Source organism: Eriocheir sinensis, chromosome 58, assembly GCF_024679095.1.
Source record: "Eriocheir sinensis breed Jianghai 21 chromosome 58, ASM2467909v1, whole genome shotgun sequence".
Lineage (NCBI taxonomy): Eukaryota > Metazoa > Arthropoda > Malacostraca > Decapoda > Varunidae > Eriocheir > Eriocheir sinensis.
In genome coordinates, this window is record NC_066566.1 from 4,552,478 (window position 1) to 4,580,177 (window position 27,700).

General features: G+C 43.0%; 2 protein-coding genes across 3 annotated transcripts in view; one reads left to right on the forward strand and one right to left on the reverse strand.

Annotated features, from left to right (window-relative positions):
• The window catches only part of LOC126985070 (uncharacterized), a 119,135-nt gene that overhangs the window by 11,039 nt on the left and 80,396 nt on the right, over positions 1-27,700 (forward strand). For both annotated transcript variants that reach the window (XM_050839464.1, XM_050839465.1), the window contains 6 exons: positions 3,350-3,492; positions 3,928-4,090; positions 5,378-5,496; positions 6,090-6,255; positions 6,721-6,952; positions 8,354-8,549. In XM_050839464.1, the coding sequence (XP_050695421.1) occupies positions 3,350-3,492; positions 3,928-4,090; positions 5,378-5,496; positions 6,090-6,255; positions 6,721-6,952; positions 8,354-8,549 (1,019 nt within the window). The remainder of the gene's footprint in view (positions 1-3,349; positions 3,493-3,927; positions 4,091-5,377; positions 5,497-6,089; positions 6,256-6,720; positions 6,953-8,353; positions 8,550-27,700) is intronic.
• The window catches only part of LOC126985072 (uncharacterized protein DDB_G0271670-like), a 25,686-nt gene continuing 13,139 nt past the window's right edge, over positions 15,154-27,700 (reverse strand). Inside the window, exons 5-6 of the mRNA XM_050839466.1 lie at positions 21,819-22,063; positions 15,154-15,770 (exon numbers count right to left, since the gene is read on the reverse strand). Coding sequence (XP_050695423.1) covers positions 15,326-15,770; positions 21,819-22,063 — 690 coding nt within the window. The 3' untranslated portion in view covers positions 15,154-15,325. The remainder of the gene's footprint in view (positions 15,771-21,818; positions 22,064-27,700) is intronic.

The following is a 27,700-nucleotide window of genomic DNA, read 5'->3' on the forward strand; positions in this document are numbered from 1 at the left end:
GGAAGGAGGAGGAGGAGGAGGAGAAACACATAGAAATACATTGAAGTACATGTTAATTAGATACCGCGAAGATAAAGAAGAAAAGCAAGCTCACTAAGAAGAAGAAGAGTCAGAAGAAGACGAAGAAAAAGAGGAGGAGGAAGAAGAAGAGCAGGAAAAAGAAAAACAGGAAGCAGAGGAAGAAGAAGAAGAAGAAGGAGGAGGAGAAGAAGAACAAGAAGAACAAAAGATTAAGCAAAAGTGATTATCCTTCATTATTTTCCAGATTAAAACAAACGAGAGAGAGAGAGAGAGAGAGAGAGAGAGAGAGAGAGAGAGAGAGAGAGAGAGAGAGAGAGAGAGAGAGAGAGAGAGAGAGAGAGAGAGTGACTGAGTGAGTGAATGAATGAACAGGAATGTGAGTGAGTAAAGAAGCAAGTGTGTGAGTGAGTGCACATGAATGAGTGAGTAAATGATGAGTTTCAATTACTTAATGAGTGAGTGAGTGAGTAAGTGAGCAAGAATGTGCATGAATGAATGGGTGAGTAAGTCATAACCTTGAATGAGTTAGGGGGGGAGTGAACAGGAATGTGAGTGAATGGGTAAACGAGTGAGTGAGTGAATGAAGAGCGGATCAGTGAGTCAATGAGTAAGTAGCTATAATGAGCATGAATTAGTCAATGAGTAAGTAGCTATAATGAGCATGGATGAGTCAATGAGTAAGTATAATGAGCATGGATGAGTCAATGAGTAAGTAGCTATAATGAGCATGGATGAGTCAATGAGTAAGGACAATGAGCATGGATGAGTCAGTGAGTAAGGACAATGAGCATGGATGAGTCAGTGAGTAAGTAGCTATAATGAGCATGGATGAGTCAATGAGTAAGGATAATGAGCATGGATGAGTCAGTGAGTAAGTAGCTATAATGAGCATGGATGAGTCAATGAGTAAGTAGCTATAATGAGCATGGATGAGTCAATGAGTAAGGATAATGAGCATGGATGAGTCAGTGAGTAAGTAGCTATAATGAGCATGGATGAGTCAATGAGTAAGGATAATGAGCATGGATGAGTCAATGAGTAAGGATAATGAGCATGGATGAGTCAATGAGTAAGTAGCTATAATGAGCATGGATGAGTCAATGAGTAAGTAGCTATAATGAGCATGGATGAGTCAATGAGTAAGTAGCTATAATGAGCATGGATGAGTCAATGAGTAAGTAGCTATAATGAGCATGGATGAGTCAGTGAGTAAGTAGCTATAATGAGCATGGATGAATCAATGAGTAAGTATAGTGAGCATGGATGAGTCAATGAGTAAGGATAATGAGCATGGATGAATCAACGAGTAAGTAGCTATAATGAGCATGAATGAGTCAATGAGTAAGGATAATGAGCATGGATGAGTCAATGAGTAAGGACAATAAGCATGGATGAGTCAGTGAGTAAGGATAATGAGCAATGGATGAGTCAGTGAGTAAGTAGCTATAATGAGCATGGATGAGTCAATGAGTAAGGATAATGAGCATGGATGAGTCAGTGAGTAAGGATAATGAGCATGGATGAGTCAGTGAGTAAGTAGCTATAATGAGCATGGATGAGTCAATGAGTAAGTAGCTATAATGAGCATGAATGAGTCAACGAGTAAGTAGCTATAATGAGCATGGATGAGTCAATGAGTAAGGATAATGAGCATGGATGAGTCAATGAGTAAGTATAATGAGCATGGATGAATTAATGAGTAAGGATAATGAGCATGGATGAGTCATTGAGTAAGGATAATGAGCATGGATGAGTCAATGAGTAAGGATAATGAGCATGGATGAGTCAATGAGTAAGGATAATGAGCATGGATGAGTCAATGAGTAAGGATAATGAGCATGGATGAGTCAGTGAGTAAGGATAATGAGCATGGATGAGTCAATGAGTAAGTAGCTATAATGAGCATGGATGAGTCAATGAGTAAGGATAATGAGCATGGATGAGTCAGTGAGTAAGTAGCTATAATGAGCATGAATGAGTCAACGAGTAAGTAGCTATAATGAGCATGGATGAGTCAGTGAGTAAGTAGCTATAATGAGCATGGATGAGTCAATGAGTAAGGATAATGAGCATGGATGAGTCAATGAGTAAGGATAATGATCATGAATGAGTCAATGAGTTAGGATAATGAGCATGAATGAGTCAATGAGTAAGGATAATGAGCATGGATGAGTCAATGAGTAAGGATAATGAGCATGGATGAGTCAATGAGTAAGGATAATGAGCATGGATGAGTCAATGAGTAAGGATAATGAGCATGGATGAGTCAATGAGTAAGGATAATGAGCATGGATGAGTCAATGAGTAAGGATAATGAGCATGGATGAGTCAATGAGTAAGGATAATGAGCATGGATGAGTCAATGAGTAAGGATAATGAGCATGGATGAGTCAATGAGTAAGGATAATGAGCATGGATGAGTCAATGAGTAAGGATAATGAGGATGGATGAATCAACGAGTAAGTAGCTATTATGAGCATGGATGAGTCAATGAAAGTTATATAATATTAATACACATAAGTCCATCTAGAAAACTTTTTTTTTTACAACAAAGGAAACAGCTCAAGGGCACAAAAAAGTAAATAATAATAATAAAAAGCCCGCTACTCGCTGCCCCCAAAAAGAATCCAAAGAGGTGGCCGAAAGAGAGGTCAATTTCGGGAGGAGAGGTTCTTCTTCTTCTTCTTCTTCTTCTTCTTCTTTATCTTCTTCTTTTTCATCATCATCTTCTTCTTCTTCTTCTTCTTCTTCTTCTTCTTCTTCTTCTTCTTTATCTTCTTCTTTTTATTATTTTTATTCTTCTTTTTCATCATCTTCTTCTTCTTTTTATTCTTTTTATTTTTCCTTTTCATCTTCTTCTCTTGAAAGCGTTAAAGTCAATATATTCCATTACCCTCAGGAAAACAAACACAGTATTAGTTTCCTATCAATGGATGTAACGATCTTAACCTTGATTGACCTCTCTTCTGATCTCTCGGTTTTTCTTTTTTGTTCGAATCAGCGTCTAGCGGGCACTTATTTATTTTGTTTGTTTATTTGCTTTTTTTGTTTGTTTTTTTGCCCTGGCTGTAAAAAAAAAAAAGCATGTAAACGAATTGTAAGTCACCTGGTCAGCAACTGGTCTCTGTCCCTCCTCACTGAGTCATCCCTTAACACACACACACACACACACACACACACACACACACACACACACACACAGGAGGCAGCTCAAGGGCAAAAGACGAAAACTTCACCAATTGAAAGCCCGCTACACGCTGTCTAAACTAAACTAAACTAAACATACTCCCTGTTCCTAACCCTGCCTATCCTCACCCCGCCCCCCCAGACAGTGGACAGCCGAGCCTCGAGTACAAGGACACGAGTCTGGCCATCCCGGGGCAGATGAACGGCGTGGTGTCAGAACGTGTCGCCCACTTCGTCATCCTCAAGGTCTCCGGGCTCGGCCTCACCCTGAAGTGGGACATGCAGGTGTGTTTGCTAACCCTGATCACTGCTTTATCCCACTTACCCCGTCCCTTCCCCCAACAACTCCCCTCAGAATACACCCCTTCCTTCTCTCAGTGACCCTCCCCTAACCCACTCACTCCATCCTCCTCTCCTTACCCCACTCACTCCGTCCCTTTCCCCAACAACTCCCCTCAGAATACACCCCTTCCCTCATTGACCCTCCCCTAACCCACTCACTCCATCCCGTTCCCAGCATTGCCTTCCCCTTCCTCCTCTTTACCTCCTCTCCTTACCCCACTCACTCCGTCCAGTCCCCAACAACTCCCCTCAGAACGTGTCCTCCCCTCTCCTTACCCCACTCACTCCATTCCTTTCCCAGCAGTGCCCCTCAGAACACGCCCCTGTAATACCCTTTCATGTATCTCAGTAACTAATAATAATCACTGTCCCCTTCAGAGCCTGGTGGTGGCCGAGGTCAGCGAAGTGTTATGGAACAGGACGGGCGGTCTGTGTGGTGGGCGCGACGGCGTGATGGACAACGATTGGAGTTACTCTGACGGCGCCACCGAGAACAGCCTGAGCGCCTTCCTGCAGGCCTGGCAGGCGAAGCTCCTCGGGGGTGAGTGAGGGATGAGGTGTCTGTTTGTCTCCCGGCTCGGTGGAGGGACCTCTGTGACTTTGGGTTTTATCTGCTTCTCAGTGCCATTATTGAGGTTGATAGGACATATGACACAAAAGACACACCAAAATCCAATTTAAAGTCCTTCAGTCCGGAATGCAGGGGCTCACCGACCCTCCGTATTAGCAGATTTTCCGGTTCAGCAGGAGCGGCCCTCAAATGTTCACAACGCACCATTCCCAAACGTTCGCCACACTCGGTCCGGTAATTGCCAGTTTTCACTTCCTGCCCCAGACTTTTACCACACCTTGTATGGCACATTTAAGAGAGATCTTAGAGATTAACTACAACAAGTTATCTGAAGACTTGCCTCACATGTCAGAAAAAGAACGCACGGTCGATGGAAGTCACGAAGTGTCCGCTATTTTCGTTTTCGACTCAATGGGCTCAAACACAAACCAATTAACAATGAATGATTTTTCTATAATAATCAGATAATATATTATGAGACGATTAATGAAAACGATTATAACTACATAACTACAAGCAGCAGCAGCAGCAGCAGCCTCACGCCGCTCACCTGATACACGAAAACAAACAGATGACGGGTCGGTGGGGTGGGTGGGGGTGGGGGGTTGATGCCGCGCTCGCCCTTTTCTTCTTGGCAAATGTGCATTCATTATGCCTCCTCCTCCTTCCCGTACAAGGTGGTGGAGTAGGAGCCATTATGTTATAAGAATGCAGATAAGACCTCGCGAATCCAAGGAACAACAGTGTAACCGACAGCCGGCCGGGTCAGCACGCCGCGAGTGAATCCCACGAGTGTCAACGTGGCTGCTTAATTTGACAGTTCCCTGCAGCGCTTTCGTCTATTTTTCGGTATTTTTTAATTTTTCCCCCGATTTTTCATCGATGTTACCCCAAGAAAGATTTAATCAACCCTCGGCTGACAATTTCGAACCATCGGGATTTCCGGAGTATTGGACGCCGGATTATCGGACTTTAAATGATTCGGAAGTTTTTTTTTTTTACAACAAAGGAGACAGTTCAAGGGCACAAAAAAGGAAACAATAATAAAAAAAAAACACTACTCGCTGCTCCTAAAAAGAGTCAAAAGAGGTGGGCGAAAGAAGGGTCAATTTCGGGAGGAAGAGGGGTCAATTTCTTTGCCACCCAATGCCACAAAATTAGATGAGCTACAAATAAAATGATAAATAACTGAATAAATAACATTCGCAAGGCCTCGAGGACCAGGATAACAACGCTTCCCTTTCCTTCCCTTCACAGAGCGGTGCCTGGACCAGCCCCGCACCAGACACCCTTGCGGCCGCCCCTCCCCCACGGACCCCGCCGTCACCTTCTGCTCCCGCCTCCAGACCGACCCGAGGTTTGCCGACTGTAGACAGGTAAGGGGCCAGTCGTACCTCCTCCTCCTCCTCCTCCTCCTCCTCCTCCTCCTCCTCCTCCTCCTCCTCCTCCTTCTTCTCTTCCTCTTCCTTTTCCTTTCCCTCATCTTTATATTTTTTTAATCCATTCCCTCTTCTTTAATTAAATCTTCTAGGAATATTAACAGTGATGGACGCTATAAGAGTCATCAGCATCTTATTTTTAAAAGACGAATACTAAATGTACATCTTAAGAGTCGTCAATATTTTTATCTAATTCTCACATAACACGATCCACTTCTTGGCCAAATACAACTTCATTTAGCAAAGCATTCCATTCCTCATCTGTTCGGCTTTGTGGGTTCACACACACACACACACACACACACACACACACACACACACGCGAGATTAAACTTTTTCCACCATAAATTAAGTAGAGTAAACACACACACAAAAAAGTTAAATAAAAAAATAAATAATGAATGAATGAATTAATTAAATAAACCGAAAAATAAACAAACTAAAATAAAAATACACTACTTAGCGGGCTTTTTTGTTGAGTCCATCAGGCCATAGTTCCATTTATCAGTCATTTATTTTTATATTCTCAGGTGGTGGACGTGGAGCCGTTCATCAAGGCGTGCCGCTGGGACCACTGCAGCTGCGAGAATCAGAACCGGGAGGAATGTGCGTGCCAGTCCTTCGATGCCTTCTTCAGGGAGTGTGCCAGCGCCGGGGTGACCGTGCCCGGGGGGTGGCGCTCTCAGGACCTCTGCCGTGAGTGATCTCTTGCGTAGGGAGACAGGAGTATTTTAAGACACTTTCGCTTCTCACATCAACTATATCTTAAGGTCAAAGAGGGGGTCAATCTGGTTCTAATGAGTGTTTCTTTCGGTTCATGGTACAGAAGAAGGGTCACACTACCACCAGGGTCATAAAAGTACTTCTGGAAATGCCCCAAACTCCTACGAAAGCCTTGACAATTATGTGAACTTTGCCGACGAAATGTTTTGAAATACAGCTCTATCTAAAGGTCAAAGAGGGATCAATCGGGATCTAATGAGTGTTTCTTTAGGTTCATGGTACAGAGGAAGGGTCAAACTACCACCAGAGTCATAAAACTACCCCTGGAAATGCTCACAACTCCTATGAAAACCTTGTCAAATGTGTGTTTTAGGGCGGCGAAATGTCTTATAATGCGGCCCTATATATAATCGCAACACCCTTATCTCTCCCCTGCAGCCATGTCTTGCAGTGACGGGAAGGTATACAACCCCTGCATGGCGGCCATCCAGGCGAGGTGTGGCCAGCCGGCAGACAGCGTGCGGCCAGACTTCTGCGTGGAGGGTTGCGACTGCCCCGCCGGCCTGGTGCTGCACGGCGACTCCTGCGTGCCCGCCGAGGACTGTCCCTGCACCTACCGCGACAAGGAGTACAGCGCCGGCGACACCATCCCCAACGACTGCAACTCATGGTGAGGGAGAGAGAGAGAGAGAGGGGGGGGGGGGTAGAAAGAGAGAGAGGGGGTATGGTGAGGAAGGAGAGAGGCGGGTGGGGGATGGGGGATTGAGTGGTATTAAACGTTCTAACATTTATTTCTTCGTCTTTCGTCCCATCTTTCCTTAATCATAATCTGCTCCACTTTAGAGAGAGAGAGAGAGAGAGAGAGAGAGAGGTGGGGGGGAAACTGATTCTTAATAGCTTTTACAATTCCTTCTCTTACATTTCCTCACTCATAATTCCTCTACAACCAAATCTACAAAGTCCAATCATCATTTTTGTATATCTGATTTTAATTCATTCCTACTCTTCACTTTTTATTGGATATTTTCATGTGTTATCATCAAGTTGTTTGGTCGTGCATGTAAATTGTATGTTTTTAAGTCTACAATCCACTCATCAGTCAGTTCACTCGTCCATACTCAACATAACAGTATTCAGGGCCTGGGGAGTTGTAGTAAAGTCACCCCTATAAAAGCCCACATTCACCTCTCGCATTGTGTTATAGAAAATTGTATTCGTAAGGTAAACTCAGGAAAATAAATATCCACGTGTCTATGTCAAAAGTTTAGATAACACACATTTTTTTATCCTTTCTTCTCGCTATTTGTTGTAACTGGACGTGAGTTTGTATCCCTTAGCCCCTCTTAACTCATTTCTCTTCCATTTATCCTTTCCGTATCCTTCTCACTCCCCTCAGAACATGCCTTTCATTACTCCTCTCCTTACCCGACTCACTCCGTCCCTTCCCTTCACCAATGTCACTCAGAACATCCCCTCTCCTTACCCCACTCACTCCGTCTCTTCACCAACACTCCTTTCAGAACATGCCCTCTCCTTCCCTCTTTACCCCTCTCCTAACCCACTCACTTCATCCCTTCCTTCACCAGCAATGCCCTCTCCTTCCCTATCATTAACCTTCTCCTAACCCACTCACTCCATCCCTACACCAGCAATGCCCTCTCCTTCCCTCTTTACCCCTCTCCTAACCTACTCAGTCCGTCCCTTCACCAACAATGCCCTCTCCTTCCCTCTTTACCCCTCTCCTAACCCACTCAGTCCGTCCCTTCACCAGCAATGCCCTCTCCTTCCCTCTTCACCCCTCTTCTAACCCACTCACTCCATCCCTTCACCAGCAATGCCCTCTCCATCCCTCTCATTACCCCTCTCCTTACCCCACTCATTCCGTCCCTTCCCCACCAATGCCCTTCTGAACATGTCCTCTCCCCACTCATTACCGTAACGTAACCTCACTCACCTCAAACTCACACACATTCCCCCCTCCCTTCCCCTCCCCAGCACGTGCCTAAACGGGGAGTGGGCGTACCTTTCCCTTGACATATTTACTTATTCCCTTCTTCCCTCCCCCTCCCAGCACGTGCCTGAACGGGGAGTGGGCGTGCACGGAGGTCAAGTGTGGGTCGCGTTGTGCCGTAGTGGGTGACCCTCACTACACCACCTTCGACGGCCGCCGCTACGACTTCATGGGCAAATGCTCCTACTACCTGGTGCAGAGTGCGGACGTCAGCATTGAGGCCGAAAACATCCCTTGCGCCGGCTCCGTCTCCGAGGTGAGTACGAGATTGGCTTTTGTTTTCGCTGTCTTCTCTATCTCTGCGCTCTCTTCTCCCTTTCCCTGGTGCTTGGGTAAGGCACTCTCCCCGGGGCCTACTGGAGTTGTTGTTTTTTCCCATTTTTCTTTTCCTTCTTGATATGGGACTAAATTTTTCTGTGTTTTTGTTCGTATTCCATTTCTCTATCTCTGCTTTCTCTTCTCTCTCCCCGGTGCTTGGGTGGTAGGCATTCTCCCCGTGGCCTACCGGAGTTGTGTTTTTTTTTCCCATTTTTCTTTTCCTTCTTGATATGGGACTAAATTTAAGTGTTTTTGTTCGTATTCCATTTCTCTATCTCTGCTTTCTCTTCTCTCTCCCCGGTGCTTGGGTGGTAGGCACTCTCCCCGGGGCCTACTGGAGTTGTTGTTTTTTTCCTTTTTTTTTATATGGGACTAAATTTGTGTGTTTTTTCGTTCGTATTCCAAGTTAAAGAGTAATGTTTTTTTTTTTTCTCTATCACATTTTCCGTCTTCGTTTCGGTCAGATTTTTTGTTTTTGTTTCTGTTTTTGTTTTGTTTTGTTTGTTTGTTTGTTTTTCGACCGTATTTCAAGATCTTTGCTAACAGGTTGATTTATTTTGCTTTGTGTTCTCTATCTGCTGTAGGCCTGTTGTTAATGCCCGTTAATATTTTACCATAAGATTTTTTCTTTTTAGCTTTTTATAAACATTTAACTATCTCTTTTTACGAACGTACATAACTTACTCATATATTAAGATCTAATTTCACAGTCCAATATAGTGGCCTTGTAATCACCCAAGCCAAACTATATAATCTGATACACTCCGCAATGGTTAGGTTAGCGATGCAACACCAAATACACAGATGCCGCATAATTTATACACTTCATCCTCTCCTTCCTCCTCCTCCTCTTCCTCCTCCTCCTCTTCCTCCTCCTACTACTCGTTCTCGTATTTCCTTTTCGTTTTTCGTTTTTTTTTCGTGTTTTTTTTTACATTCATTCTTCTTCTTCCTCCTCCTCCTCCTCCTCCTCCTCCTCCTCCTCTTCCTCCTCCTCTTCCTCCTCTTCTTCTTCCTCCTCCGTTTTTACGTTTCTTCAAATTTCTTAACTTTAAATATGAGCACAAAATACTATACAAGGAATTCTCGGTCTTTGGTATTGGTTTGGGTTACTTTGGAAGCTTACTAACCCATCGTGGCGAACTGTGAAAGTGTCCCTATAAGTGTGTGACGCCATATGACCGCTGTAAGAAGTTGAGGCGTCGTGATCACATCTTACCCCAATGCATCAACCACTTCTCTCTATCTCTGTTTTTCTCTCATCTCCCTCTTTGTTTTGGGCTCCTTCTCATGGCGAACTGTGAAAGTGTCCCTAAGTGCGTGACGCTATATGACCGCTGTAAGAAGTTGAGGCGTCATGGCTACATCTTACCCCAATATATCAATCACTTCAGTCTTTTTTTCCTCATTTCCTTCTTTGCTTTGGGTTCCTTTTCCGTGTGTGTTGCGTTGGCTGCCTCCAAGGTGAGCGTGACGTACATTTGTTTTACCTTCCTGTTGCTTTTCTTCCTCCTTCCCATTCTTCCTTCTTTCCTTCCCTCTTTCTTCCTTTTCTCTCACTCACATCAACGTTTTCCTTGGTTCTTTCAGTCCTTCTTTGCTCTCTTTATTTCTTTATCTTTTCATTCTTTCCGTACTTGTTCGGGGCTAACTGTGTGTGTGTGTGTGTGTGTGTGTGTGTGTGTGTGTGTTCAACCTTGTTCGAAGTTTATCAGTGTTTTATTTTCTATCTTTCTTTTTCCCTGTTTATATAAGGATACTTTTTTGTGTGTGTTTTCCACCATATTTCAGATTCAGATGTGTGGTTTTTGTCCCCGTTTTTCTTTGCTTTCTTGGTTTGGGACTAAATTTCTGTATGTTTCTGATCATATTCCAAGTTGAATGATGTTTTTTCCTATCTCATTTTCCCTTTCTGTGTTTTTTTTGGCCGTATTCCAAGATCTCCTTTGCTGAGAGCTGTTTCATTTATTTTGCATATTCCCGAGGCCTGGAAATGTCAAGGGAAAGTGTTCTGCCAAAAGATATATCTCTCTTTATACATCGTGGTTGTTATTTACGTTCCGCCTTCTATCTATCGCTATTCATCACTTATCTTATTATTTATCATTTATTTTGCTTTTTCCCGAGTCCTGGAAATGTCAAGGGAAAGTATTTAGGCAACAGATATTTCTCTCTTTATACATCGTGGTTGTTAATTACGTTTCGTCATCTATCTATCGCTATTCATCACTTATTTTATTATTTATCATTTATTTTGCTTTTTCCCGAGTCCTGGAAATGTCAAGGGAAAGTATTTAGGCAACAGATATTTCTCTCTTTATACATCATGGTTGTTATTTACGTTTCGTCATCTATCTATCGTCATTTATCACTTATTTTATTATTTATCATTTATTTTGCTTTGGAAATGTCAAGGGAAAGTGTTCTGGCAAAATATATTTCTCTCTTTATATATCATGATTGTTAATTCCGTTTCGTCATCAATCTGCGTAACAATCTATCGTTATTTACCACGTTTCGCAAGGGTGACAAATAACCCCTTTCTGTATACCCAGTGACCGCATCCAGCACGCACAACAATCACCCTAATAATCATCTAAGTCTGTTTTGTCAACGTGAATACCGAGCGTGACTTCAGAGGCAGCGTTGCATGTCAAGAAAGTGCTATGCGACGCTGGTTCTCAAAGGTCTGGTGTGTGTGTGTGTGTGTGTGTGTGTGTGTGTGTGTGTGTGTGTGTGTGTGTGTGTGTGATCCTTTGGTCTGGGAGGCGCGTGGGACCGTATTGTGGTTTGTTTTAGGGATTTTTTTTTTTTTGGGGGGGGGGATGGGGGTGGGGGGGCTTTCACTCCTTACTCTCTTTCTTTCTTTCTTTCTCCTTTCCTAAGTTGTATCCTTTCCAACTTATATTATTTTCTTCCTTCTCTTCATCTTTCACCTTCTCGTCTATTTTTTTTTATATTCCTTCCTTTCTCAAATTATCGTCTCTTCCCCCTTTCCTTCTTTCCTTTTCTCTCTCGTAGTAAAATTCAGCTTCTCTTGCTTCATTTCTTCCTTCTTTCCTTCCTTCTTTCCTTCTTTTATTCCTTTTCTCCCTTTCTCTCACTCACATCAATGTTTTCCTTGGTTCCTTCATTCCTTCTTTGCTCTCTTTATTTTCTTTATCCTTTCCTTTCCTTCCTCTCAATCATCGCATTATTTGGCATTTCCTTGATTCCTCCCTTCTTTCTTCCTATCTTCCTTCCCCTCTCTTCTTCCCTCTCTTCTTTCATTTCTTCTTCCATTTCTTCCTTTCTGCTTTCCCCCTCTACTTCTTCCTTCTTCCTTCATCCTCCCTTCCTTCCTTCCTTCCTTCCCCCTCTACTTCTTCCTTCTTCCTTCATCCTCCCTTCCTTCCTTCCTTCCTTCCCCCTCTACTTCTTCCTTCTTCCTTCATCCTCCCTTCCTTCCTTCCTTCCCCCTCTACTTCTTCCTTCATCCTCCCTTCCTTCCTTCCTTCCCCCTCTACTTCTTCCTTCATCCTCCCTTCCTTCCTTCCTTCCTTCCCCTCTACCTCTTCCTTCTTCCTTCATCCTCCCTTCCTTCCTTCCTTCCCCCTCTACTTCTTCCTTCATCCTCCCTTCCTTCCTTCCTTCCCCCTCTACTTCTTCCTTCATCCTCCCTTCCTTCCTTCCTTCCCCCTCTACTTCTTCCTTCATCCTCCCTTCCTTCCTTCCTTTCCTCCCTCCTTCCATACTCCCCTCCCTTCCTTCCTTCCCTCCACTCCCCCGCTCACCAACACACACACACACACACACACACACACACACAAGCTGTCCATCACTCCGCCGCCCGCACTCGGCTGATCCACCGCAAACCCGCTTGTTTTGTCCGCATTTACCGCAGAATTTATACACTTCACCCTCTCCTTCCTCCTCCTCCTCCTCCTCCTCCTCTTCTTCCTCCTACTACTACTACTCTTTCTCGTATTTCCTTCTCGTTTTTCTTTTTTTTCTTTTTTTTCATTCATTCTTCCTCCTCCTCCTCCTCCTCCTCCTCCTCCTCGTATTCCCTCCCCATTTTTCGTTCTTATTTTCATCCGTTCATCACTAAAAGAGTAGAGAGAGAGAGAGAGAGAGAGAGAGAGAGAGAGAGAGAGAGAGAGAGAGAGAGAGAGAGAGAAATACAAGAATGGAGGCGAGACAGGTCGAGAGGTGAGAGTTTGAAAAAGAAAGAAAATGTGGGAAGTAAAAAGATGAAAATAAAAATAAAAAAAGATGAATTGGCGTGTTTTGTAAAAGTTGTAACGACGATAAAAGAGTTAATTAAGAAGGATTTGATAAGTGTGTGTGTGTGTGTGTGTGTGTGTGTGTGTGTGTGTGTGTGTGTGTGTGTGTGTGTGTGCTTTCTCTCTTTTTTTTCTCTCTCTCTCTCTCTCTCTCTCTCTCTCTCTCTCTCTCTCTCTCTCAAATACACACAAGGAAATAAAATACTCAAAATCATATATCATTTATCTATTATTATTATTCACTATCATATTATTAATTTATCACCTTCACATTCATTATAATCACTAGTATTAGTATCCCGTCAAATTACTCAAACTGGAAGCAGGATAAATAAAGAGATGAAGAACAATGGATAGAAACAGGAGGTGGAGTAAATATAAGATTATGATGAACGTAGACAGAGGGAGGAAGAGATGGAGAGGCTGAGAGAACTGAGAGAAGAAGGAAGGGAGGGGGAGAGGTAGGGAAGGATGGAGGGAGACAGGGAGGGAGAGTATAACAGTATGAGTTGGCTGGAAGGGCTGAAGAAGGAAGGAAGGAAGGAAGGAAGGGAAGATATATCAGTAAGAGGAAAGGTAGGGAGAGAGGAAGGTGGGGGAGGGAGGGAGGAAGAAAGAGAGGGTAGACGGAGGAAGGGCTGGAAGGGAAGGGAAGGGGATGGGTAAGAATAATCAGTAAGAGTGAACTTAGAGAATTAGGAAAGGAAGGAAGGGAAGGGAGGAAGAGAGGGTGGACGGAGGAATGAAAGTGAAGGGAAGGGAAGGGAAGGGGATGGGTTGGACTGGTCAAGACATGTAGAGTTAGAAACAAGTAAACAAACAGAGAGGAAAATGGACAGAAAAATAGGGACATAGACGGGTAGACAAACAGACAGAGATAAGAAGGAAAATAGGAAGAAAAGCAGAAATAGGTAAATAGACAAATGAATAGAGATAGCTAGTTAGATACATAGATATATAGGAGGAAAGGTGAGTAGAGAAATAGATAAACAGATAGATATGTGTTTAGACGGTTATATAGATACGCAGAAAGTTAGCAAGACAGATAGACATACAGGTAAATATAGATAAATAAACTAATATATTGATAAACAGACAGCTGGGTGAATGGATAGCAACGTTAGTAAATAGATTAGTATAAAATATAGATAGATAAAGCTTTGTCCTGTCATACACATTACCGAAGTCACCCCATAAAGTATACATGATGCGTAGGTCATTTGAGTATACATATGTGTACTACCTTATACATACATACATACATTGATGCACATGTTCTTGGCTCAAATAAGTCTTGTGTTGATGCATACATACCCATACATGTAATAAAGAAAAGTTATGGGTAAATACATATACCTATAATTATTCGCATTTATTTCTGTTGAGCCTAAAAAACAATAATAAAGAGGATGATATTGATTAGGAGAAGAAGGAGAAGCAGAAGGAGAACGGATCATAAATTCAGGTCAAGAGAAAAAAAGAGAGAGAGAGAGAGAGAGAGAGAAAAAAGAGAGAGAGAGAGAGAGAGAGAGAGAGAGAGAGAGAGAGAGAGAGAGAGAGAGAGAGAGAGAGAGAGAGAGAGAGAAAATAAAGAAAATTAAGAGGAAGGAAGGGAAAACGGTCGTAAATTCAAAGTTAAGCTATAAAAACACAACAAAGAAAAGAAAAGCTTGTGAGAAAGAAAATAAAAACAGGCAATTTACGTGTAGCCAAAAGAAAAGAAAAGAGAAAAGAAAACGAGTAATAAAAGACTAATAAAACGACTCTAAATCTTTTGTAAGCGAGGATACAATAGAGAACAAAGAAAAAAATATAAATAAATAAAAAGCCTCATATATCAAATTCAAATCTGCTCTGAGTAAGAATCGAATAGAAAAAATATTTAAATGTACGTGTATGTGTATGTGTGTATGTGTGTGTAGCAGAAAAGCAGTCAGGTATGTAATGTAAGCAGGTGAACAGGTAGGTAGATAGGTAGATAGATAGGCAGGTAGGTTATTAGAACTCACTCAGCAGACGTTTGAGGGTGAGGGAAGGTCGATGGGGAAGGGCTGTGGAGTGTTAGGATATGTGTGTACAGCAGGGAAGCAGGTAGTCGGATATATGAGCAGGTAGACAGGTAAGCAGGTAGGTCATCAGAAGAACACACTCAGCAGACGTTTGGATGTGAGTGAGGGTCGAGGGGAAGGGCTGTGGAGTGTTAGGATATGTGTGTTTAGCAGGGAAGCAGGCAGTCGGATATATGAGCAGGTAGACAGGTAAGCAGGCAGTCAGATATATGAGCAGGTAGACAGGTAAGCAGGCAGGTCATCAGAAGAACACACTCAGCAGACGTTTGAGGGTGAGGGAAGGTCGAGGGGGAAGGTTGTTGAGTGTTAGGATATGTGTGTACAGCAGGGAAGCAGGGAGTCAGATATATGAGCAGGTAGACAGGTAAGCAGGCAGGTCATCAGAAGAACACACTCAGCAGACGTTTGAGGGTGAGGGAAGGTCGAGGAGGTGGATTGTGGAGTGTCAGGATCGATTTACTGCGAGCCTTGAGTCGCCCTTTCATCGTCATACTCGAGGAAGAGGAGGAGGAGGAGGACGTGGAGAAGGAGGAGGAGGAGGACGAGGAGGAGGAGGAGGTGGAAACGCTCGCTAGATCAGTCGCGGATGAGGCCCGACGTAAACTAGGGAAGGTGGAAGAGGAGGAGAAGAGAGATGAAGTGGAGGCGGCTGAGAGGGTGCCGGAGAGCTTCGCATATGGGCCGAAGGAGGAGGAGGAGGAGGCGGCTTTGAGAGTGCCTCCTTTAGTGCTTCCTCCTGACCCTCCTTTCCTTCTGCCGCCGCGCCGTCGGTATACAAGCCACTGGGTGATGAGGGCGCCGCTTTGATTGCACACGTATGATGACCTGCAGGGGATTGAAGAGTGTTTGTTGACTCGTGAAGAAACACAAACAACACAAGGAAACGTACATTAAAACAATCATTAAAAAAAACACAAAAGAAACAAAACAACACAAGGAAACAAACATACATTAAAACAATCATTAAAAAACACACAAAAGAAACCCAAACAACACAAGGAAACATACATTAAAACAATCATTAAAAAAAACAGAAAAGAAACAAAACAACACTAGGAAACAAACATACATTAAAACAATCATTTAAAAAACACATACACAAAGAAACATACCCAACACCACAGCATAAATGATAATGATAATAATAATAATAATAATAATAATAATAATAATAATAATAATAATAATAATAATAATAATAATAATAATAATAATAATAGGCTCACGACTTTTTTTTGCATTCATATTACCCCGCCGTTTTAAATGCATGACTTAACACTGTACGGTCCCTGCCGCCTCGTGCTAGAATATAATTAATAGAATACAATAAGTGCTCGTGACAAAAGTATATCTGATGGCAATAACAATGATCAGTATTTTAACAATGGCTGACAGTGTCGTGCCCATAACAGATTTGAATACTTGTAATAATGAATCCTGGCATTTTTATTTTTTTTTACATCAAAGGACACAGCTCAAGGGCAACAAAAAGAGTAAAAAAAAAGCCCGCTACTCGCCGCTCCTATAAAAGATACATTGAGTGTTTAGAATAGTGGTTGTGTGTCGTATCTACCAGAATTCAGTGACTGGTACAAGGATGCATTGAGATTATAGTATACGAAGGAGGAGTCTGTCTAGTATATGCATGGTAGCTCCTGAGAACGATTTATTCACATACTACTACTACTACTACTACTACTACTACTACCATCCTCCTCCTCCTCCTCCTCCTCCTCCTCCTGTTACTACTAATACCAATACTATACCCATAAATCTATCTAACATCCTTTAAAAACTTTCCAGTCATATTTGCATTAACTACATCAAATCTTCTTTATTTGTTGCATATATGTTTATTTTATTTACTACTACTACTACTACTACTAAAATACTCCTCCTCCTACTACCACTTCAATCTTCCTCCTCCTCCTCTTCCTCCTCCTCCTCCTCCTACCACTGCTATCATCACCACCAGCACCACCACCCACTCACCACCCACCCACCACCTCTATATTACAATACTACGAGGGAGGCAACTTTCACCACCGCCACCACCACCACCACCACCGCCACTCTTAGCAATGTGTAATAGCGGACTCTCTCTTCCGGGGACCAGCATTATGTCACGGCGCAAGAAAGGAGCAGTGCGTCAACCAACCTCTCTCCCGGCAAGTGTGCGTGAAAGAGCAAGGACCCAAGCGAGCGAGGAACCGGTGATTGAAATATTAGCGGTAGGAAAAGTGATTGATGCGTAAGATGCATAAGAGCGAGGTGATAGTTCGGGTATTGCCGGGGGGAGGGGGGGGGGGGTAAAAGTTTAATACACATCCTCGGTCTATCCTTAGCTCAAAATCTCAACTGGAAACTTCACATCTCCTCTCTTACTAAATCAGCTTCCTCGAGGTTGGGCGTTCTGTATCGTCTCCGCCAGTTCTTCTCCCCCGCACAGATGTTTTCCATATATAGGGGCCTTGTCCGCCCTCGTATGGAGTATGCATCTCACGTGTGGGGGGGCTCCACTCACACAGCTCTTCTGGACAGAGTGGAGTCTCTAGGCTCTTCGTCCCATCAGCTCTCCTCCTCTTACTGACAGCCTTCTACCTCTTAAATTCCGCTGCCGTGTTGCTTCTCTTTCTATCTCCTATCGATATTTTCATGCTGACTGCTCTTCTGAACTTGCTAACTGCATGCCTACCCCCCTCCCGCGGCCCCGCTGCACACGACTTTCTACTCATGCTCATCCCTATACTGTCCAAACCTCTTATGCAAGAGTTAACCAGCATCTCCATTCTTTCATCCCCTTCACTGGTAAACTCTGGAACACCCTTCCTTCAACTGTATTTACTCCTACCTATGAAGTATGAACATTAGGCAAGGAACCGATGCAGAAAAACGAAGGGATTGTTTGGGCATTGGCGGGAGGGATTAGTGATTGACATGTTGACAGGAGGCTAAAAAAAAGGGAAGCATGGATTCTGGTTAGGTTAGGTTAGGTCAGGTGATCGTATTCAACATAGTATGAACATAAGGCGAGGAACCGATGCACAAAAACGAAGTGATTGTTTGGGTATTGGCGAGAGGGATTTGTGATTGACATGTTGACAGGAAGAAAAAAAAGGAGAGCATGGATTCTGGTTAGGTTAGGTTAAGTTAGGTGATCGTATTCAACATAGTATGAACATAAGGCGAGGAACCGATGCATAAGAACGAAGGGATTGTTTGGGTATTGGCGGGAGGCAGTAAAAGTGATTGACATGTTGACAGGAAGAAAAAAAAAGGGAAGCATGGATTCTGGTTAGGTTAGGTTAAGTTAGGTGATCGTATTCAACACAGTATGAACATAAGGCGAGGAACCGATGCATGAGAACGAAGGGATTGAATATTAGCGGTAGTGAAAGTTATTCAAATGAAGATCGGAAGCTAAAAGAGAGGGAGGGGGTCTTGTTAGGTAAGGTTATGTGATCGTAGGCATCGTATTAAGCGAGGAACCGATGCATAAGAACGAAGGGATTGAATATTAGCGGTAGTAAAAGTTATTCAAATGAAGATCGGAAGCTAAAAGAGAGGGAGGGGGTCTTGATAGGTAATGTTATGTGATCGTATTAGCATCGTATTAAGCGAGGAACCGATGCATGAGAACGAAGGGATTGAATATTAGCGGTAGTGAAAGTGATTCAAATGAAGATCGGAAGCTAAAAGAGAGGGAGGGGGTCTTGATAGGTAATGTTATGTGATCGTATTAGCATCGTATTTAGCGAGGAATCGATGCAGAAGAACGAAGTGATTTTGATGTTGTCGAATAAAAGTGATTGATATGCTGACAGGAGGCCACAAAAGAGAGAAGATGGCTTCTAAATAGGATAATAGTTCGCTCTTAGGCACCGTTATTTATATTGACTCGTAGTAAAAGTGACTGATAGGATGACAAAAGTAAAATAATGAGCCGTGACGTAAAAAAAAAAAAAAAAGAGACGGAAGCGGTTAGGTTACGTGATCGTATTAACATCGTATTAACCAAGGAACCGGTGCATGGAAACTAACTAACGGCGGAGCATACGCCAGGGGGTGCGTCGCTTCACTCACAGGCAGACTCCACCCCAGAATCTCAACCTGGGCAAACCACGCGACTGCCCTTCCCATTCCAAGGGCCATATTTTTAACCATTTCGGCGCTAATCGCACATTTGGCAAAACTTTCCTAGGAGTTTGGGGCATTTCCTGGGGTAGTTTTGTTACTCTAGTGGTAGTTTGACCATTCTTCTGTACTATGAAACTAAAGCACCACTCATTAGAACCAGACATGGGGTAATCGTAATCTGTTATCGTAATCGATTACAATCGATTACAGTTTTTCAAGTAATCGTAATCGTAATCGATTACCCTCTTATTTTTTAAGTAATCGTAATCGTATACATTGAAAATGTAAACGTAATCGTGATTACTTTTGCGATTACATTAGCAAAGTTTTAGTTAATAGTTTTTCGTACAGCAGTTATGTACTGTAAATATCTGTAGTAATTCAACCAATTAAATATTCAGTATGGTACATGTGTATGAACTTTGCAAGTTCACCTTTCAGTCCTTCCTGTAATCACGATTGTAATCACGATTAATACATCATGTAATCGTAATCGATTACACCTAATTTTATTGTAATCGTAATCGTAATCGTGAAAATATGAAGTAATCGTAATCGATTACATAACATAAGTAATCGCCCCATGTCTGATTAGAACCCGAGTAATCTCCTTTTGGGCTGCCTTTCCCAATTCAAGGCCCTCCAACGATTGATCGACTTGCCCCAGCCATGAGTTACGCGCATAATGAGAGTGAAGTGATGGTATGGATAGCACGCACACTGGCGGGAGTAAAAGTGATAGATGTGACAATAGGAGTGAAATAGTGAGTGATAAAGCTAAAACGGGTCAGGTCGTGATCGCATCAGCATCGTTAAGCAAGGAACTGGTGCATGCGAACGAAGTAACAGTAGGAACATTGCCGGGCGTGAGTAAAAGTGATTGACATAAATGATAAAAGTGAAACAGTGAGTGGGAAGGCTATGAAAAGAGAGGAAAGAAGTTGGGTTATGTCATATGATCGAATTAACATCGTATTACTGGCGCATAAGAAAGAGGTGATGGTATGCATATTAGCGGGAGTAAAAGTGATTGATATGATAATAGAAATGAAATAGTTATGTGGTAAGGCTTAAGAAAGGGGAGGGAAGAGGTCTGGTAAGGTTAGACTAGGGTTGAGAGGTCGTAGTATAACATTGGCAACAGTGAAAGGTGATTGATATGATAAACAGGAGTGCGATATAATGAATGATATTTAAGAGATAGAGAAAAAGAGAAAAGAAGGAGATACGAGTTTCTGGTTATGGTTTCAGAGTGGTAGTGATAGTAGTAGTAGTAGTAGCAGTAATAGTAGTAGTAGTAGTAGTAGTAGTAGTAGTAGTAGTAGTAGTAGTAGTAGCAGTAGTGGTAGTAGTAGTAGTAGTAGTGGTAGTAGTAGTAGTAGTAGTAGTAGTAGTGGTGGCGGGGAGGTAAAAGTGAAGGATAGTAGTTGTGCTCGTGATAATGACAATGATGATGATGATGATGATGATGATGATGGTTTAATTACAATAAAGAACGCAACTCAAGCACAAAAACAAATTACAACAAAAAGCACAACGAGAAGGAAAACAAAAAAAAAAGATCGAAATTAAAACAGAAAAGCCGGCAATGAAAGCAATAAAAAGAGTCTAATGATAATGATGGGAAGACTAACTGTTGTGACACGTCGTAATTAGCGAGTTTAATTAGAGAAGTGTGAATGGATTACAGGTGTGGGTGCTGCCGTTTTCTTTCACTTTTACTTTTACTGAAATAGGCGATGATGTTGCTTAACCCTCCTGAGAAACACACACACACACACACACACACACACACACACACACACACACACACACACACACACACACGGATAGTTGAAAAGATGAAATGAAAATAGGAATATGAATTTCAAAGGTGGAGGAACATGATTTCAAGGAAGAATAGATGATAAATAGATAGATAAATAGACAGATAGATAAATAGATAGATAGATAGAGAGAGAAAGAGAAAGCCAGCTAAACAGATAGAATGATTATCGTGTAGAGATGAAAAAGAGGAAATTAAAATGAGAACAGGAATTTAAAAGATGGAGAATTTTGATTTTAAGGAGATATGAATAGATAGAGCTAAATAGATGAGAGAGAGAGAGAGAGAGAGAGAGAGAGAGAGAGAGAGAGAGAGAGAGAGAGAGAGAGAGAGAGAGAGAGAGAGAGAGAGAGAGAGAGGTCATTAAGATTCATGGGTCAGGGCGCCGGACAGACAGACACAAAAAGAAGATAAAGGGAGAGATAAAGAAAGAGATAAGGACATTAGTGAACACCAGGCGGCGGAAAACTGGTCTTCGGGGAAACGCATAGTAAAATAATTCTCTCTCTCTCTCTCTCTCTCTCTCTCCTATTTATCTCTATCTATTCATTTCTCCTTAATTAATTAAAATCAAATTTCTCCATCTTTTAAATTCCTGTTCTCATTTTAATTTCCTCTTTTTCATCTATGCATTAATATCATTCTGTTTATCTAGCTCTCTCTATATCTATCTATCTATCTATCTATCTATCTATCTATTTATCATCTATTCTTCCTTTTAATCATGTTCCTCCACCTTTGAAACTCATATTCCCATTTTAATTTCACCTTTTCACTTATCTACGTAGGATTATCATATTCTCTATCAATATCCATCTGTCTATCTGTATCTATTCATATCTATCTATCTGTATCTATCCATCTATCTCTATCTATACACATCTATCTATCTATCCATCTATCTCCCTCACCTGACGGTCGGCGTGTAGCCCTTCTCCGCCAGGGCACTGAGGGCGGCGTGGGCGGGGGAGAGCGTGGAGTCTGCGGGCGGGGAGGGGGTGACACGGGCGTCCAGGGCTGCGTGGGCGGGGGCGGCAGCGGGCTGGAGCGGGTCATCGGGGAACACGCGCGCCAGCTCCCCCCTCGGCCCGTGCACCACCACCTCGCGGAGCCTGAGAGCGCTGCGGGCCACGACGACGAGCGTGCTGCCCTGCCTCTGTGGGGGTGAAGGTGGTGGAGAGGGTGGTGATTTTGGTGATAGTGGTGGTGGTGGTGGGTGGGTAATAGTGGTGTTGGGGGTTGTATTTGAAAAAGTTTATTTGTTCTTGATGAAATGGGTAGGTAGTAGATGCGTTATTATTATCATTGTTATTGTTATTGTTATTTTTAGTTGTAGTAGTAGTAGTAGTAGTAGTAGTAGTACACAAAAAGGACCACACACACACACACACACACACACACACACACACACACAAACCCAAGCACGTGGCGCCCCAGGAAACAAAACAAACAAAACAGGTTGGTGACAAGCGCCGTTTTTACCCCGACAAAGGAGAAAGGCCAAGGATTGATTAATGGGTCTGCCTAACTGCCTATCCGTCCGAGGGATGAGAAAAAGAAGACCGCCTTTGCCCCACACAATATTTAGGCGACTGGTGAAAAAAAAAATATCAAACGAGTGAAAGTTAATCGCGGCGAATTATCATTTTAAAAGCGAGGAAGGGGATTCGATATTCTTGGAAGTAAGCGATAGGCTAGGTGAGGAAAAAACTGTGATTAGAGAGTGGTTTATGCCGGAATCACGAGAGAGAGAGAGAGAGAGAGAGAGAGAGAGAGAGAGAGAGAGAGACGGCCGGTCAGTATAAAATAAGTAAAAATGAAGAAATGTGGATATTAAAACGGTTCTTGCATGAAAAACTAGACTTAAGAAGCAAGCCCGCCTGCGCTGCGTGTGTGTGTGTGTGTGTGTGTGTGTGTGTGTGTGTGTGTGTGTGTGTGTGTGTTTCTGGTTTTGCGTATGGAGTAATCATTTTGAATATAAAACGTCAATGCACAGAAACCTTCCACAAAAATAACATTACGAGAATCTACCCCACCACATCCCTTATACATTAGTCAACCAGCGTCTTCACTCTTTCTTTCCTTCCGATGGTAAACTCTGGAACACTCCTATAATTCCTTCCCCTTCTGTCTCTGTCCGGCATATGACCACAGATGTTGCGCCGACTAAACGAAACTTTCCAACTTTCCACTCTTTTTCTCTGTATTTCCTCCTGCCTACGACTTAAACGCTTTCAAGAGGGGAGCATCACAACCTCTGCATCTGATTCTGACCCTCCTTCGGCTACTCTTTCAACTATTTGCAGGAGCAGAGCCAAAAACGTTCATGTTAAATCTTTGTTTTGTCCTTGAGTTGCCTCCTTTACTAGAAGTGTGAGTGATTGAGGTTAGGCGCCGCAACAGCCAGGGTCATATGGCTTACTAGAAGAAGAAATGAAATAAGCTAAAGCCTAATCGTACCTTATAATTTTACCAAACTCTTAACATACAAAACGTCCCCTTAACAACCGGTATCGTGCTTGAAGGTACAAATAAGGGCGAGAGAGAGGAAGCAAAAATAAATGAGAGGGACAAGAACTGAGAATAATTAATTAAGGAAGGAAGGAAGGAAGGAAGACAGGAAATGAAGGAAGGAAAGGAAAAAAAAGAAAGGAACTGATGATGATATAAGGGAAGGAAGGAAGAAAGGAAGGAAGGAAGAAAGGAAGGAAGGAAGAAAGGAAGGAAGGAAAACAAACATAACTACAAACGCAAAAAAAAAACAGACAGACAGACAGACAAAAGGAAGGAAGGAAGAAAGGAAGGAAGGAAAACAAACATAACTACAAACGCAAAAAAAAAAAGGAATGAAAATAATACAAGAATAATACAATAGACAGACAGACAGACAGACAGACAGACAGGCCGACAGACATAGAGGCAGATACACGCACACACACACACACACACAAAAAAAAAAAAATACACAACTTATATCCATCAATACGTGCATATATATCCACACTGTATTGTCAGACGCTTTCGGCTCCCAGAACAAGTATTTCCCGTGACCACAAAGGGAATTAGTCGGGTTCGCATGAGTAATTTTCACATTCATGGCGCATCAGAAACATTGTCAAACTACTACTAGGCTCATAAACTACCCATGGAAATACTAACACAACCTCCCCCAAAGCCTTTTTCTTACGTTCATGGTGAAGAAGCCTTGACAAACTATCACTAGGCTCATAAAACTACCCATGGAAATACTAACACAACCTCTCCCAAAGCCTTGACAAACTACCACTAGGCTCATAAAACTACCCATGGAAATACTAACACAACCTCTCCCAAAGCCTTGACAAACTACCACTAGGCTCATAAAACTACCCATGGAAATACTAACACCGCCTCTACGAAAGCTTTATCAAATGTGCGTGTTTGATATAGTAAGCCTCAAAGTGTTGGCCACAGAGATTCACTCACTCAGAGGTTGGACTGAACGGGCGTGAGAGAGTAAAAGAAACGAAGCGAAGCAGAGAGAACGTAAGACCGAAGAAGCATGGCGAGTCTCGTGATGAAGATGAACAGAGAGAGAGAGAGAGAGAGAGAGAGAGAGAGAGAGAGGTGGTCGCTTTGTTTTTAGTATAATATCAGGTTGGTCGAGGCGAGGCAAAGGAAGAAGACAGCAAATGACGCAACGTTGCCGAGAGAGAGAGAGAGAGAGAGAGAGAGAGAGAGAGAGAGAGGCGGCGATGGTGCGTTGGATAGCTATATGGGTTCCCTACTTTTGATCCATTGTTCATATGAGCGTGGAGCTGCTTCACACACACACACACACACACACACACACACACACACACACACGAAAGGAATTATCGAACTGCTGTGCGTGTGTGTTTGTGTGTGTGTGTGTGTGTGTGTGTGTGTTTAAGAGGATGAACAGAGAGAGAGAGAGAGAGAGAGAGAGAGAGAGAGAGAGAGAGAGAGAGAGAGAGAGAGAGAGAGAGAGAGAGAGCCAGAGAGCGCGAGGAGGGGGGGTAGGGTGACGTCTCCACCCCCCCCCCACCCCCCCCCGGAGCTGTCAGAAGCAGGTTACCGTTGCTCCGGACACCTGCCTGACACACCTGCCTTTTGCAAGCTTGAGTAGGCAGGCTCTCTCTCTCTCTCTCTCTGTGTGTGTGTGTGTGTATGTGTGTGTGTGTGTGTGTGTGTGTGTGTGTGTTTTCAGAAGCTTCGATCAGTGAAGGAGGTTGTTGAGCCTTTAAGCGTCTAAGTATCGGTAAAAAGAAAAGGAGGAAAAGTGATCTCTTTCCCCGTGTTTGAACTTCGTTGTGTGTGTGTGTGTGTGTGTGTGTGTGTGTGTGTGTGTTCAGAAGCCTCAATTAGCAAACGTGGCTATTGAGGTGGATCGCTTTCAAGTACCAGTTTAAAGAAAGAAAACCTCTCTCTTATCGATATCTGGGTCTCTTTTTTTCAGACGAGGACCTGCTTCGGCGGGCGCCTGATTAATTTTTTCCAGGCCTGGTTTGTGCGGTGATCACGGATATTTAGTGTACAGTTTTTGAGCGTCGCGAGAAAATTGAGAGATTGTTGTAGTGGAATTGAATTAGGTCGATCTCATTAAAGAGTTTATCAATCAATATAATTTAGAACGGCAAGAGAAGGCAGACTGTAAAAATCTTGTTTGAAATGAATAAAATAGTGTAGAAAAGACTGAAAGGTGAGGCAGCAAGGCTCGCTTCACATGAGCGTTTTTTTCTTCTTCCAGTTCAGAAAAACCCGACGGTTCAGAAATACACGAAATTCACACGTCAGCAACTCACCCGCCGCACGCACCGCTCGAAATGCATAAAGTATCGAAGTAAACCAGGAACAAAAAGACAGTGCAAAGGTTTATTTGAAACGAATAAAGCATTGTAGGGAAGACTAAAATATGAGACAGTAAAAGGTGGGTAAGATATTTTAAAAGACGAGAAAGGCGAGTGTAGTTTGTCTTGTTGGAGAGGGATAAAGTTTGGAGGAAGGTGGCGGCCGCGTCTTCCCTGGTGCCTCAACGACATCAACAAGAAGTCATGAGATAGGAAAGGAGGAGAGAGAAGCAAAGAGTGTGATGCATCTTTGAGAGTATTAACCCGGTAGAAGCGACGGGCCAAATTTGTGGCTTTACCGTGTAGCAGCGACGGGCCAAATTTGTGGCTATACCGTGTAGCAGCGACGGACCAAATTTGTGGCTTTACCGTGTAGCAGCGACGGGCCAAATTTGTGGCTTTACCGTGTAGAAGCGACGGACCAAATTTGTGGCTTTACCGTGTAGCAGCGACGGGCCAAATTTGTGGCTTTACCGTGTAGCAGCGACGGGCCAAATTTGTGGCTTTACCGTGTAGCAGCGACGGGCCAAATTTGTGCCATGATTTTAACTCCCAAAAACAGATAATGCATAAACTGATCACAAATGCTTTGATATATATTATGAAATGGTTTGTATGAGGGGTGATTTTTTCTCATTTTTCTCGCTTAGAGGGACCATTAAGAATCATGATCCCGCTGCTTCTATAGAAAGGCCTGAGAGACAACACTATAGGCAGGTCAGAAGAGGATAAACTATTGTAGAAAACCAGGAAAAGAGAGAGTGTAATGCGTCTTGTTAGAGAGGAAGAAAGCACGCCATAGAAAACCCTGCAAGACAAAGCTACTCGCCTGCTCTTAATTAAATGCATCACACACCAAGAGAGAAAGGCAAGGGAGCTGCGAGACACTAATTATGCGCCCGGTAATAGCCTTCACTCCTTCCGGGACGCCGCGAAGAAAGAAAGTTAATGAGGCCGAGACGCCATCGAGAGGCTTTCCCATAGAAGAACCCACACGGAAGCACCGAACACGCCCAGGGACACCGGCAGGATCCCAAACGGGCGTCAGGTCGAGGCTACATAGGACAGGAAGGATTTTTTTTTTCAGTAGGCCTATCAAGGAAGTTAGAAGAAAAGTTATGTAAGCTTCCGGAAACATAGAGAGTAAAGAAAGGTAAAGTTGAGGGCATAAGGTATAGCTCCTCGTGGCCTCGGTGCTCATCTTTGTCACATATTGCTGTTTTTTTCGTAGGCCTATAACTATCAGGAAGGAAGAAAGAAAGGAAGGGAGGGAGGGAGAAGAAGGGTTATGTAAGGTTCCGAAAACATATGTGAGAGAGAGAGAGAGAGAGAGAGAGAGAGAGAGAGAGAGAGAGAGAGAGAGAGAGAGAGAGAGAGAGAGACGCCTGTTATTTGTACTTGTGGGATCGCATTTCAGAGTAGTGACAAGACATTCCCACAAGCCAAAGAACATGAACTAAGGCAAAACTCTATTAAATCTTCCTCCACCGCCTGTCATTTGTACTTGTGGGATCGCATTTCAGAGTAGTGACAAGACATTCCCACAAGCTGAAGAACATGAACTTAGGCGAAACTCTATTAAATCTTCTTCCACCGCCTGTTATTTGTACTTGTGGGATCGCATTTCAGAGTAGTGACAAGACATTCCCACAAGCTGAAGAACATGAACTTAGGCAAAACTCTATTAAATCTTCTCCCACCGCCTGTCATTTGTTCGTTTGGGATCCTTTTCGGGGTGATGGCTTTAGGGTTGGATGCCTTTCTCTTCCTAGGTGACGTCACGCACCGACACAGGGGATCGAACCGCCTCGCTCCGACTGACTACTTTTTGATTCGACATTCTAATCCACTCGACCACCGCGGGCCATGAAACTAAACTCGATACTGAAAACTCGTATGCCAGATGAAGACCTAAAGAAAATAGAGAAAAAAAAATGATGATA